The sequence below is a fragment of the Aulonocara stuartgranti genome (genome assembly GCF_965226115.1).
Source record: "Aulonocara stuartgranti genome assembly, chromosome: 8".
NCBI lineage: Eukaryota > Metazoa > Chordata > Actinopteri > Cichliformes > Cichlidae > Aulonocara > Aulonocara stuartgranti.
In genome coordinates, this window is record NC_138959.1 from 16,617,342 (window position 1) to 16,631,277 (window position 13,936).

The window sequence follows — 13,936 nt, forward strand, 5'->3', positions numbered from 1 at the left end:
GGTCTACTTATTAATCAAATAACATATTTTTCATCAGCCTACAGCTGATGTGAAGTTTCTCTCCCTCCTATAGTTTTTTCTAAATCAGGCTCTCTTCACCCATATACCTCCTGCCCTCCCCTCCACAGACATTTTTTCAGCAGCTGTGGATGTGATCTTGCATAACCCCTCAGCTGGCCCACCACTGCAACGACTGAGGAGAGGGTAAAAAAAAGGATGATAAATCATTATTGGTTCCTGTTGCATTGCCCAGCAGATTATGCTTCTTATGCAAACAGATTTCTGGTAAATTTACATAACAGGAAGGCATGCAAAGAGAAAATGGTCAGGAGAAGAGGACATGCACGCCACCGAGACCGTTTAGTGTTTCAGCTCATCTAAAGATATCAGACTAAACATTTACATGGTTTTGGTGGAACCCCCCCCCCAAGCTGTTTAGATAAAGAGCTTCAGCAAACAAACTATCCAGCCATATTTGTCACTTATGGTGAAATTTTAACCGTTAAAGCTAGTGTATCATGTTTGATACACAAGGTTTTGTGGGTTCTTGAGACTTCTATATAATCAGTGTGATTTTTCTTCCCCCGAAGAACTAAAATAAATTGGAAAAAACATACCTGATGTAGATTATACAAATTACTCATATGTGGAATTTAATATTCTATTTAAAAAAAGAAGAACAAGAAACAAAATTCTCCCCACACGAAACCTGAAGATGTCGTGAACACTGTTAAATCACAATTAAAGTCATTTATGGGACATGTGAAGCAGGTTCAACACAGAGGAAAATGCTCTGAGCAGCAGCAGTAACTCTGGCAGCTTATTACTCAGCTTTGCTTATAAGTGTATTTTTCTGTTTTACAGTATTTGTGATTTTCTTTTGCAGCATAGCAAATATTATTGTTAGTTTAAGAATATTATACCTGCAATAGCAGTGTAGCTTTCCTACTTTGGGGTAGGTGTTCATGAACACAACGTGATATTTATTTAGTAAATGTTGGTCCCAAGGAGGATGAAGCAGGCTTTGTTGTTGGAGTATCTTGTAATTGACAGGGGGAAACTGATTTCTTCAACAATAAAAGAACAAAGAAAAGGAAAAAGAAACAAATGATGTTGTTATACCTATATATGAGATCTGCACATAACTAAACGTATAATTTAAAGAAAAGCCTCTATACTAGCCTTTGCAGTTAGCTGGTTTTCACATTTCCCTAACAAAGAAACGATCTCTGGTTCAGTCCCAGAAGGACACACAAATCCGTTTGGGGTTGTATCAGGATGTGCATGTGATGAAAAAACTCTGCCTGTCAAACTGGCAAAAAATGAAGACACACACACACACACACACACACACACACACACACACACACACACACACACACACACACACACACACACACACACACACACAAAATGAACATAAAATAAAATGCTATTTTAAACCTCTGTGTTGACTATTAACCTCAAACACAGCCGTAAATCTCTTTCTTCATTCAAATGAAACAAATAGTCGTGCAGATTATCACACAGTGGGATAATAGCTGTAATCGGCCTCTGACTCTTTAATACTTCAAAAATCTGTTTCACTCTGATGTCTTTGAAAATAATCAGGGCTGGAACAACAGAGCGATGAGCCAAATGACCATCTATTCTTTTATTGTGTTACTGTCACGTGTTCTGCAGCACAAAATATAAATAAAGCCACAAAATCCAGAAACAATCAATGATCATAAACATGTAACTTTATTTGTAGTCTTTGATGAACACTGACTTTTGCTGCAAACTTCATATAAATTACCTGTTAGCGTCCTGATGAGAAGATTTTGCAGGATATAACTTTTTTTTTTACTTTCAGATATCAGTTTGTCCGAAGACATGTTTGTAGTTCTGTTTCAATTATGACATTTCCCCCAAAGTTACACTAAGAACACTGAAAAGCAAAATCCTGTTAAATTTAAAACATTTAAAGTGTTACAGGAATTTTAAGAAATACTTTAGATTCTGAAATGATTACAAATTAAAAGAGATTGCTACATTATTGTGTGGTGATTTTATGAGCCTGTTATTCACACAGAGGTGAGAGACCACTGTGACAGTTTTTATTAAAAATGAAACTTTTGCTGATTTCAAACGTAGATTTGTCACCAACATTTTTCAACTTAGAAAAGCAAATTGTAGATGTTTCTTCAGGTCCATGAAAGGTATTTAAACTAATAATAAATCATTAATTATGAGTATCTGACAAATAAACGGCTATAAAGTGCAGGTGTGAGTGATAGCCCTGGTTCTTTTATGCTGCACTTGAAACAGTTATTCACAATGATAGGCTCGTGTTGCATCTCCTGCATAAAACACGAGTGAGTAGAAGGACACTGTAATTACTTCAATGCATAGAAAAGCACCTCTTAGCTGACTTCATCATATCGCATATTTTCGGTCGGCTCTGGGCTCAGATACCAATAAAGTTTGTGATGTCACCACTCAGCAGGAAACCAGGGCATCATCTCTTTCATCCCTGATCCCGCTTTCCTCCGGTCACACCGCTGACTCCTCCCCCCACGTCTGGATGCAGCCACACACACCCTCATACAATTTCCAAGCATCCCGGCAGTCTGGGCACAAAGGGTCGCGACACACTGAGAGGCACAAGCTGTTGCGGTTAATCAGAGACAGCGCTCACACTGAGAAGACTAAGCAAGAGGAGGAAGGCAGGGTAGTTTTTGCACTGCACAGGTCAGCTGCAGGTCCTCAGCTCCAGAGAGCTTATTTATGATGCGTTTGGCTGACAAACAGAATTCATCTGAGGAAGGTAACATCTCTTTAAAACTTTTTTATTTAGAAGATGTCAGTAACCTGTAAAGTTTTTAAGAAATTTTAACAGTATATATAAATAACATGTTTATACTATTGCAAGAGTTTATTGGACTAATTATTGTGTGAACAGACCTTTTTTCAGCAGTAGTGTCTTCATAGCAAAACCCACCAAGCTCTACATCGTGTGTCAGTGATTTCCTGACATTTCATAAAAGTACATCTGTATTTCCTCTTGCAGAAATGAGCTTGGGGGCAGCGTGTATTTTCTTGCGGGGAGGGAAAAACATTGTAAGTATAAGCTGCAGGAATTTAATTATTGTTTTGATGGATTTTGCGCTGGAAATGTAAACTGCTATTGTGATTGTGTGATTGTGATAACTGCTGCATTCATAAGTAGTTAGAAAGCACCGTGTTTCTTCTTAATGTTCATATTATACTGAAGTTAAGCAATTATTATTTCTTTGTGCAGACAAGACAGCTGGCTGATGATGAGATTGATGGTAATATTTTTTGTTTTCTCATTTTTATGACTACGTCATTGTTTTTTACCTACATTTGTACACTTTGCACATTTCATTTTATGATTTGATTTTTTTTACTTTAAACCTCTGCAGAGCTGCGTGATGCATTCAATGAGTTTGATAAAGACAAGGACGGGCTGATCAGCTGTAAGGACCTGGGCAACCTGATGAGGACAATGGGTTATATGCCCACTGAGATGGAGCTGATCGAGCTGAGTCAAAATATCAACATGAACCGTGAGTCCTTAAAAAAGTGTTTGTTTAAAAGTTGAATTCGTTGAGGAATCCCATAGTTAGCGGCTGTTTTCATTGCTTTAATCTAGATTTGATGAGAGACAGAAAAGCCCACAGACATGTCGAACCTTTTTTCCCCTCTAGTCGGTGGCAGAGTCGACTTTGACGACTTTGTGGAGTTGATGGCCCCGAAACTGCTGGCAGAGACGTCTGGAATGATCGGTATGAAGGAGCTGAAAGACGCCTTCAAAGAGGTGAGAGTAAAGAGCTTTTTCTGAAACTTTCCAGCCACCTGCGTTCTAGACTGCCAGATGGCGATCATTATCATCACGGCTGTGATTAAAAGCTGCTCTCTGCTGTTTGCTGCCTCTTGTTAGTTTGACATGGACGGAGATGGAGAGATCACAACGGAGGAGCTGCGATCAGCCATGATAAAGCTGATGGGAGAGCACATGAGCCGGAGAGAAATCGATGCCATAGTGAAAGAGGCCGATGACAACGGGGATGGCACCGTAGATTTTGAAGGTACAGACTGTCTTTCGCCTACATCAGTAAAGAGTAACAGTGCAGTGAAGTGAAGCAACTGATCCTCGTCTTCTTCTCCTTTGCAGAATTTGTCAGAATGATGTCCCATCAATGACAGTCGAGGACAAGGCCAGTCAGGAACATTCATTTGCACCTCTGCAAACACGCACTAACACTGAAGTTGTTCTTTTCTGGGCTTGCAAATGTTAAAATTAGATGCTCAAAACAAGCAATATCAGACTGATCTCAGAGCAGATTTTATAGCTATGCAAAGAATTACAATTTGTAATGATTTTTCAAGCACAAGAGTGCTAAAAAAACAAAACTCTGTTGTTATGTTTCATCATATATACCAGGGATGTCAAACTCATTTAGTTCACTTTGATCCTAGTGGGCAGTGGAAAGAAGTCTAAGTATATATTTAATCACTGAAATATCTTAAAATAAGAAAAAGAAGTCCAAGTATGTCTCAGTGTTTCCACATGATAAAGAAATAATGCTGTAGTAAATGAAAGAAACCCTTCAGCATCTCTTTGGGCTTAGATTGTGAGGAATAACTGTGTAAGATTACAGAAAAAATCAGAAAGTTCCTGTTACTTCACACCTTTTTTGTGGACTTATTGTAAAAAACTGAAACTTCTATTTCTTCTGTAACCTTTCTGTGTTTAATTGTTTACCTATTACTTAATTACTTTGGTATAGAATGAATGGGCACGAGGAAAGTCTTCATCAGCAGGAAAAAACTCCAAAACTTGTTACAAAACATTAAAAGTCCAAAAATGTATGCATATCTTCCAAAGGCATCTCGTGGACCAGATTGTAGTCTTTGCCAGGCCCACTCTGGCCCCTGGGCCTCATGTTTGACAACCCTGATATAGACTGTATACAGTGGAAGTTTGTTGAAATGGAATTGTTTTTATATTTGTATTATTATTAAATTATTCTTACCATTTAAACAATGTTACAACAAAGCAGGATGTAAAGTTAAGTCACTACTGTACTGTACATTATTAACCTGAGCTGGTTGTATTAGGTAATCTGTAACTAACTTCCAACAAGTGAAGCAGTAACATGGATCTGCCTTTTCTTTGGCAAAGCACAAAATAAAACATCTGATCTGAACATCCGAAACGGATTCAGGAGTATCTGTGGAACAAGAAAGTTCTACGTGTCTGCCTGAAAGGAACCCAAAGACTCATTTAGGTGTAGACCATATTGTCCTTGTGACTTCTTGCATTCCAGTAACGTGCAGTCATTTCACTCCAGAAAGAAGTGATTTAAACATGAAAAAGTTTAGGGACTCTGCTCTGCTAGGATTGAGTAAAAACTTTGGAAGGACACTAAGAAACTATGTCACTGAAAAGAGGCAGAAATGTGGGATTTTGTGACTGATGCATAACAGATTTAAAGGTATTAAGAGCAACAAAAAAAACCTCCCCCAAAACAAAAAAAAGAGGTTCATGTCCCAGAACGTGTCCTTTTAGAGAGACAGTCTGAGCCATTATTTGAGGTTAATACTCTCTGTAAGTTGGGAACTTCACGGAAATATGGACATAAAACACAGAGAGGAGCTTAAAAGTATTAAAGAGTATTATAACCCCATATCCATTAAAAAAAGAAAGGAAAAGAAAGGTTGAGTGAAATTTGAGGCACGTGAACACTTTTTTTTTTTTTTAACCTGTGGACTGATTCATTCTTGCAGTTGGTGATCAGTAATTGTGTCATACCGATCCACAGTGTGCGCAGCTGGGATTAAATATTGGGGCTGAATTCAGGGATGTGCCACGGGACAAGCTGTACTGTCACATTCGGGGAACACCAGCCAGGCAGATGTTGCTGCACGACAAACTGGGCACAGCATCAAACAGACAGACAGATGGGGCATGAGGACTTATGCTCCCAATGAACAAAAGTGAACCTAATTACTAAACACACATCTGTGAATGGTGCTCCACAGAGAGAGTGTTCGCTCTGCTGGTATGCTTAATGGATAAGTAACAAAATATCTGGTCTTTTATTACAATTATTATTATTACTTTTATTTTGAAATGATTGTTCTTCTATGTGGATTGGGACTCAGACACTGAAACAAAAAAAGTGACAAGATTTCACTGCTATTAATGGCACACTAATGTAAGTGAGGGTGTTTAAAGAGGAGGGTGGGGGGCACATTTAACCTTACGGGTGTAGTGCCAAGCGAGGGTTGATGAGTCCAGAGGAAGAATCTGATGATGTAATGCTCACTGGCTGGCCTTTGCCCTGATCCTTCCTGATCCCTCTAACATCCAGCATCAACCTTTATTGCATTAATCCTCAGTAATCTCTCTCTTGGTTGCTCTCAGACTCAACTCTGATGTAGCCTCTATACCCAATGACTTCTTCTCAGCCAGACACATTAAAAAAAACAACCCTTACCATTTTAACTTATTGCACTGATAGCCCCTTCCCCAGGCAGATTTCATTTGGTTAGCTTTAATCTTTCTGAGAAGAGTCGGATGCACTGCGGGGTATCTGCTGCTGGAGCACCTGCCCTGTGAGAGTAAATACAGCTTATCAAAGTCATCCAGTTGTTGCTTGCTCACATTAATCTGTGAATTTGTTTTGTAACATTGAGTACAGACAATATTGCATAACACCAGCGCTATAAACATCGGGAAGCTCGTTGTTGAAAAACACTAAGCCGAACCGTAACGACTTGAGAAATATTGTTTTTCTTAACTGATTCTTTGGGATGCTCAAATCCCAAAGATTTGGGATTTGAACAATGAAATAACAATGAAATGTTGTTATTTCATTATTTCACTGCTACAAATACTTCTACAAATACTGTTGCTATTTGCACTACCTTAACGGAAAAAGAAAGGACTGAGTGGGACAGGAGAAGTGAGTGATGAGGGAATTCTGTGCGTCTCAGTCTTACTGATGTGCGACCTGTAATAAAGAGATCAGTAAGCTGCTTCACCTTCAGCTAATTAACTTCCTTTTGGCCTCTGTTTGAAAAATGTGCACAAGTTGTGTTCCTTTAAATGAATACTGTAGCTGAACAGTGAGCCACTTGTGAATCTTTCAATGCGTCTGTTGTTTTCTTTTTCTTTGGTGGCCAGCGTTATATTTTTTATGCTGTAGCGTACTGGGACACCACAGCTGATTTCCGTAAGACCGTCTTAAGGAAATCACCTTCTGTCCTCTCAGTGCTGAGGAAACTTGTCAGCATAATGGACACGGCCTCTAATCTTGCATCAGAGTCACACCAGAGCGCCTTCAGGTGCAGACCAATAAGACATGCGGTGAACTAAAGGTGACACAGGAGGTCTTTGCAATCAGCGTCCAACAATCTCTGCAGCACTGAAACCAATTATAGAAGAGATGTACACAAATGCCAAACAGAGGACAATAAAAAGGGGAGTAAAACGTACACCAGTCACTCTTTCCCACAAAATCCAAACCAAACCAAATATATAACCAAATTTTCCCGAGTTCAACAAAGTCTTGATAATACTGTTTATTTTATTCATCGATGCAGATTCCTGAATATTAAAACCACCTTTCTTCAAATTTTATGAAGGATATGTGAAACTTTAAAAAGTAAAAAAAATAAAAGGACATTTACAAAGCTCTGTTTCTATTTTTTATTATTTATTTATTTCATTTGGGCTGAATTAATATCACTTGTAATTATGTTAATATCATTCATTGTTATTCTCTATTTTCCTCTTTGTATTGTTGCACATGCGCTCAGTCCTTTCTATATTTAAGTTGTAGTTTCTGTGTCGATGGCGCAATGGCCAGTTTTTGGGTGATAAATAAAAAAGAAGAAGAAGAAAGTAACCATATATGTTAAATAAAACTTACTTTATAATGCTTACTATAACTAATTTATACTGCTAAGTTTATAAGTTATATGTATATGTCCTCATGGTCAAGACGAAAGACATAACTTGACCCCATAAATAAATAAATAAATAAATAAATAAAGCCATTCATTAAGTAAAAAAAAAAACAAAAAACCAACTGTTGCGGACGGAAGCCGAAAAGGGACATCGTGCGAGTTCTGCAGTAAGTACAGCCTCTGCCACTACACCAGAATATATTTAGCTAAAAACTGAAAACCATCGTGTTATTAGTTTCCATCCGTCAGAAACAAGCGACGGTAAGTTGCCTCGTGCATATATTTACATGCTGGTGTGTTGACGTTAAAGGACGGTTTACTGTGGCAGCTAAAGGCAGCTAACTAGCTCTGCTGTTAGCTGCACGCTTGGCAGCTGTCACAACTCAAAGCTGCTGGTTTTAAGTCTATGAATAAGGTTTATAATAATCATAAAGTGCAGGTATGTGGCTTTTACTAAATGATTTGCTCCGGACTAAAAAAAAATGTACGCTTAAGAGTTGTAGCCGTCTGTTTGCATTTGTTGCTAACTGTTCTGATTAGTGTTTAACTTTGGATGGAGTCTTTAAGCGAGGCAAAAACAGCATGTGTATCCATGTGGAAATGGGCAGGTGGAAATGCGTATAAAACCATACAAAACCGATCACTGGATTAAGTTAATTAATCCAATTAATTAAGTTAATTTTTCCTTTTAAAAATGTCAGACATTCAGTGCATGTGAGATCTGAAGGTGTCAGTGTGAGCAGCACAGGCTGGGACTGAGAATAGACTCAGAATAGACAGGACATCTAATAATTTGAAGAGGAAATCAGTAGAATCCTCATGGCCTACCTGTGGAGGTATAGAGATTACAAAGAGGGACATGGAGGGATAAAGATGACACCATGAAGACACGAGAAAAAGAAAAATATAGAAGATGCAGCTGCCAGGCAGTAGGAGAAGAGGAAGACCACCGAGAAGATTCATGGATGTAGTGAAGGAGGTCGTGTAGATGAGGATTTTAGAGATAGGGTGAGATGGAGGCAGATGATCCACTGTGGTGAACGCCTAAAGTGGACAGTGGAACGAAGAAGAAGATGATAGCTCAGCAGTTGTTAGTTTCAGTCTTGTACAAAAACCTGCAGTCACATATGAATCTGTGAATGTCTAACATTTATGATTATTTAGTTATTTCTTTTTGTCCACACAGATCTCCCCTGATGTTGACTGGATGTAGAAATCTCGCTTGGACATTTTTCTCGCTCACCAGTAGAAGGCTTTGGACTAGACAGAGTTTTAAGTCCCGAGCTGCTCTCTGCTCTTCAGCCTTTTCATCCGTCCTTCATTCTCTTCCTTCATCTACCCACAGTCATCACATCCTGCCTAGCAGACAGAGCTCAGCTCGCCTTCCTCCGTCTGTTAATTTCTCCTCAGTTCATTCGTCCGGTCTGATGGAATTAAAGGAAGTCCTGCAGGTTTTGGAGCAGCTTGCTCCGCTGTCGCTTGCCGAGTCTTGGGATAATGTCGGCTTGCTGGTGGAGCCGAGCAAACCTCGGCCCGTTAAGACCATTCTGCTGACCAACGACCTCACAGATGCCGTCATGGAGGAAGCAGTGGCTGTGAGCTGCGATCTCATTATTTCGTATCACCCGCCGTTGTTTCGGCCAATCAAGCGTCTGGTTCAGAAAGACTGGAAGCAGCGGCTGGCTGTGCGGGCCGTGGAGGTCGGCATAGCGGTCTTTTCCCCTCACACTTCATGGGATTGCGTGAAAGGAGGCGTGAACGACTGGCTGGTTGGAGGACTTGGTGAGAAGTCTCTCTGAATGTAAAATGTGATGCTCGCACTTAAATCATTAGATATGAACACGATGCTTATTCACTGACCTTCATTTCATCCCCACTGCTTTTTTTCTTTGTCGCATCAGGCAGCGGTCAGGTGTCGGTTCTCGGCGCCGCCTCCCACAGTCACAAACTGGAATTCACGGTCAGAAGCGCAGAGGAACTAAACATGATCATGGAGGAGCTGAAGGCTTGTGACGGTGGAACGACCCTACAGCATTCAGGCAGCAGGTTGTGTTCAGACATCACCGATTAGCAACAAGCTTTAAATTAAAACCATTTTGGTAGTTTTGTCATATATGTGTTACTTTTGATTTATTTCTTACAAACACACATTATTGTAATTTGCGTTTAGCTTTAATCAAAGCTGGAAATCACCCGCAGACACTTGAAGCCATCACAGGTAATCCAAAGCTGCTTTTGGACTGTAACTATTACCAAAGATTTGTTTCAGTTTGCATTTGGACCACTTACAGAAACTTCAAATGTATATATTATACATTTTATGTCTGAGGAGTTGAAAGTAAGGCTGTGTTTAGCCCCTTTTCCCAACTAAAACCAAAATGTCATTATTATGGTAAACATCAGGTAGTATGGCACTACGAGTATGGATGCTCGAAGGCCTTAAAATAATTGGATATTCTATCACTGAAAGCGTATTTCTAAGGCTGTAGAAACTGTAGAGGACTGATACTTTATCTACAGTTTCTCATGCATAAAGCACATAATATCCTTTTAAAACTAAGTCGGGTGAATAATTTTACACATACTAAAGTTTGAATATGGGGAAAAAGAAAAATGAACAACATTTTGATCCAACTTTAGTCTGATTTTTTTCCCCCTCCTATATAAGACACCATATTCAAAATCAAAATCTTTTTTTCTTGTTTTAGAAATAATAATATATCCAAACTTAATAATGGATTTCTCTTCTTCCTCCTTGCATATATTTTCAGATTTTTCTTTGTTTTTTTTCCCTCTTCTTTTTAAGCCTTGCTTTAACAGCTGTTGTTTGCGTGGCTAATGCTTTACTGATGTTAATGTCACCTTTGTTTAGTGGTCGTTCGGTTTATGTGTTTGACACTCACACCCGGACCAATCACAGTACACTTACATCACTCAAAGTGCCTTTTAAGTTGGGAAAGAAGCTTTTCTGTAGTTGTAAATCATGGATTAAACATGGAACAAAGAGTCTGAAAGAACCTCAGCACAGTCAGAAACCAATGTTTTCAAAATTCATGTCTCAGTTATCGAGACATGACAGTTATGTAATGGATGTAAATCGTACACTTGATGTTATTAAGCCTTTTGTTTCTTTGTACTGGTAAATAACAGTTCATGTCTCTTCATATTAGACCAGACAGCAGTGGTATCCATGTAAGCGTAACCTGTTGTGACTCAGCGCTGACCCCGAGTGTCCAGGCTCTGTTAGGACACGGCACTCCCAGCCAGTCTCTCACCATCGTAAAGTTAGAAAAGGTGCGGGCTGTTACAGGAATCTGAAGAAAAAGTTCCTGACTATTGTTATGATTAACTTGTTCTGTTCGCATTAGTAACACTTCATCTTTTCTTTAGCCCCCTCTCCTGGGCCACGGCCAAGGCCGATGCAGCGTTTTGGACCAGCCAGTGACTGTCGGAGCAGCCGTCCAAAAACTGAAATCTCACCTGGGTTTGAGTCACCTCCGTTTGGCTCTGGGCTGGGGGCAGACGCTGGGTGAGAGACGAGTGGACACACACAAATCTGTCACTAAATTAGAATAGTTCAATTATAACACGCTCACATTTAATTTCTACCACGGTTGCAGTAAGGGTAGAAACGTAGATGGAGGTTCAAGAATTTCCACCCATTAGCTCTGCACTCTTTTTTTTCTTATATTAAGTGGGCTTAAACGTGTAGTTCAATATCATTACACTGACAGAAAGGGCAGTTTTGCTCGTTCGGTCCACTTAAGATCAAAGTGGGCTCTAAGTGGCCCATGATGTCAAATTAGTTGGACATCCCTGCAGTAGAAGGTCATGGAGGACATGAGTTCATAAACACTGGTCACTCTGGTCAGTTTGGGAGTCTTTCACAGTCGTTTACGCTCACATGCACAGAAAATTTAAATTCACTGATAATCTGAATGAGCAGAACAACAAGCTGGAGCACCCAGAGGAACAGAGAGAGCATGCAACTCCACACAGAAAGAAGAAAAGTCATGTCCCTGTTCTGTTTTTCCTTCCCCAGAGTCCTCTGTGTACACTGTGGCTGTATGTGCTGGGTCAGGGGTCTCAGTACTGAATGGAGTCAAGGCAGACCTCTATGTCACAGGTAACAAACATTTAATTTTATTAGTTTAAATATCACTAAAACGTCTTCGTATCACAACGCTTGCAGACATAATTATGCCCCTTTTTCAGGGGAGATGTCCCACCATGAAGTGCTGGATGCTGTGGCAAAAGGAACCAGCGTGATCCTCAGTGACCACAGCAACAGCGAGCGGGGTTACCTGGCTGTGTTCAGGGAGAGACTAGCCGTGCGCCTGCCCGATAGCGTAACAGTGGTCCTGTCGAAGGCTGACAGAGACCCTCTGGAGGTCGTTTGACTGACTCTTGATTGGAAGTCACAGTAGTTTTTCTGAAAGATGACTTTTTACTACAGATATGTGTGACATTTTGGCAACCCCCCCGGAGTTTAACATGCAGGCTCTTTACGTAAGGCTATCCACTGGCTGTGCCTTGAAAATATTGTTAAATGTTGTTGTATTTATCATGTCTCTCTGGAAGGGTCTTAATAAAATGGGCTGTGATTGATCAAAATGTGCTGTTGGCGTGTGGAATAAGACAAAATATCATCAGCTAACAAATGCAGTGCGAGCCGAAGATAAAACAAGTAATCTGTAATCTTAATGCATGCAGCTCCTACATGCAGACGACACATTGTGTGTTTTAATCCCGATGATGTGACCTTTGCTTCCATGCCGAGAGGAATTTCAGCATCCGCAAGTTTTTTTTTTTTTCCTAAAATGAATAGTTTCTGCTTCCTGCACAGAGAGAAGGTAATCCTCATGGGATTAAAATGTTTGCTGTTGCTGTATAAACGTGGATATTGGACCCCACCTGCTCCACAGGAGACATCAGCACCAGCCTGAGCCAGCTATGAAGATTCAAAGCTGCAATTCAAGGATTTTTTTTTAATGTATCTCATAACTTGTGAAAGATAAATGAAAGTGACAGGTTCTTCTCAACAAGATGACCTTTTAACCTCTGAACAAACATGGATGGAAATCAAACGATTTAGCACATACATGTCAAAGAGCAGGCCTTTGGTATTGCTTCAGTGCACGTACTCCTGCCCCACTGCTGAGGCTTAAAAACAAAAACAAAACTAGTAACAGTCCTCATTATTGACTTTTACAGAGTCTTACGCCTGCACCACCTATGACACACCTGTTCTTTCATAAAAACATTAGGAGGCATCACACACTTCGCTGCCCCCCCGTCAGGGTAGTGGCTTTTCTCTCAGTGTGGTGTTCACACCTCCGCTTCCTTTCAGTCCTCAGCAGCTTTTATCCCTAACAACACACAAATGGAGAAGGAAAACAGCTAGAACAACGCGTATACTTCGCTCCTGTAAACCGACTCCAGCTGTCACTTTTATAGTGCAAGCAGGTAGGTCTGAGGCCTGTCAGCTTGAAAGTTTCCTTCTCCCACTGAGCCCTACGAGGTGGATAAATATACTGCAGGGCATCATCCACAGTGAGGCAAAGCTGCAGAGTGTAATTTGCTTTAAAGTCTCTATTTGATTTATATTTGAAAGTCTGTTTGTTGAGTCTGTTGGTTAATAAGTCTAATGAAACTCAGCAGCAGCCTGTTGAACTAAAGTTTCTTGTGACAACTTTCTGTGATCTTTACCAAGTCAGGGAGTTGAAACTGATTCAGGAAAAGCAGAATGAGGACTGCTGCATGCAAGAAAAAAATGCTGATATAAAATGATACTGTATTTTTACTTTAAAGTAAAATTTAGAGTAAAATATTTCACTTTTATACTTTGCTTCTGCACACCATCACAGTGGAGTGACTTAAGTGCAGACATCTTTAGATGATGGGCTTAAAATGAGCATTAACTGTTTCGAAATTATGATAAAAAAAAAAAACA

At 39.8% G+C, this 13,936-nt stretch overlaps 2 protein-coding genes across 3 annotated transcripts; both read left to right on the plus strand.

Moving 5' to 3' along the window:
* Nucleotides 1-2,533: 2,533 nt before the first annotated feature.
* Nucleotides 2,534-5,225, plus strand: cabp5a (calcium binding protein 5a). The gene is made up of 7 exons (XM_082545298.1): nt 2,534-2,809; nt 3,053-3,102; nt 3,284-3,314; nt 3,429-3,572; nt 3,714-3,823; nt 3,947-4,094; nt 4,181-5,225. Exons 1-7 carry the CDS (start codon nt 2,770-2,772, stop codon nt 4,207-4,209), a joined length of 552 nt encoding a protein of 183 aa, XP_082401424.1. The 5' UTR covers nt 2,534-2,769; the 3' UTR covers nt 4,210-5,225.
* A 2,831-nt stretch (nt 5,226-8,056) lies between these two features.
* nif3l1 (NIF3 NGG1 interacting factor 3-like 1) lies at nt 8,057-12,591 on the plus strand. 2 transcript variants are annotated; one of them, XM_082545301.1, is made up of 7 exons: nt 8,057-8,150; nt 9,170-9,765; nt 9,885-10,029; nt 11,154-11,277; nt 11,374-11,512; nt 12,026-12,109; nt 12,199-12,591. In XM_082545301.1, exons 2-7 carry the CDS (start codon nt 9,180-9,182, stop codon nt 12,381-12,383), a joined length of 1,263 nt encoding a protein of 420 aa, XP_082401427.1. In that variant the 5' UTR covers nt 8,057-8,150; nt 9,170-9,179; the 3' UTR covers nt 12,384-12,591. The 2 variants fall into 2 exon arrangements, with proteins under 2 accessions (XP_082401427.1, XP_082401426.1); XM_082545300.1 differs by having other exon boundaries at nt 8,137-8,244.
* The last annotated feature ends 1,345 nt before the right edge of the window (nt 12,592-13,936 follow it).

Excerpts from the sequence above, each read along its gene's own strand:
- cabp5a (XM_082545298.1), top strand. The coding sequence starts at position 2,770 with ATGATGCGTTTGGCTGACAAACAGAATTCATCTGAGGAAG. Across the intron at positions 3,824-3,946 it reads TGAAAGACGCCTTCAAAGAG|TTTGACATGGACGGAGATGG; the intron begins GTGAGAGTAAAG and ends GCCTCTTGTTAG. Across the intron at positions 4,095-4,180 it reads TGGCACCGTAGATTTTGAAG|AATTTGTCAGAATGATGTCC; the intron begins GTACAGACTGTC and ends TCTCCTTTGCAG.
- nif3l1 (XM_082545301.1), top strand. The coding sequence starts at position 9,180 with ATGTTGACTGGATGTAGAAATCTCGCTTGGACATTTTTCTCGCTCACC. Across the intron at positions 11,278-11,373 it reads CCATCGTAAAGTTAGAAAAG|CCCCCTCTCCTGGGCCACGG; the intron begins GTGCGGGCTGTT and ends TCTTTTCTTTAG. Across the intron at positions 12,110-12,198 it reads GGCAGACCTCTATGTCACAG|GGGAGATGTCCCACCATGAA; the intron begins GTAACAAACATT and ends CCCCTTTTTCAG.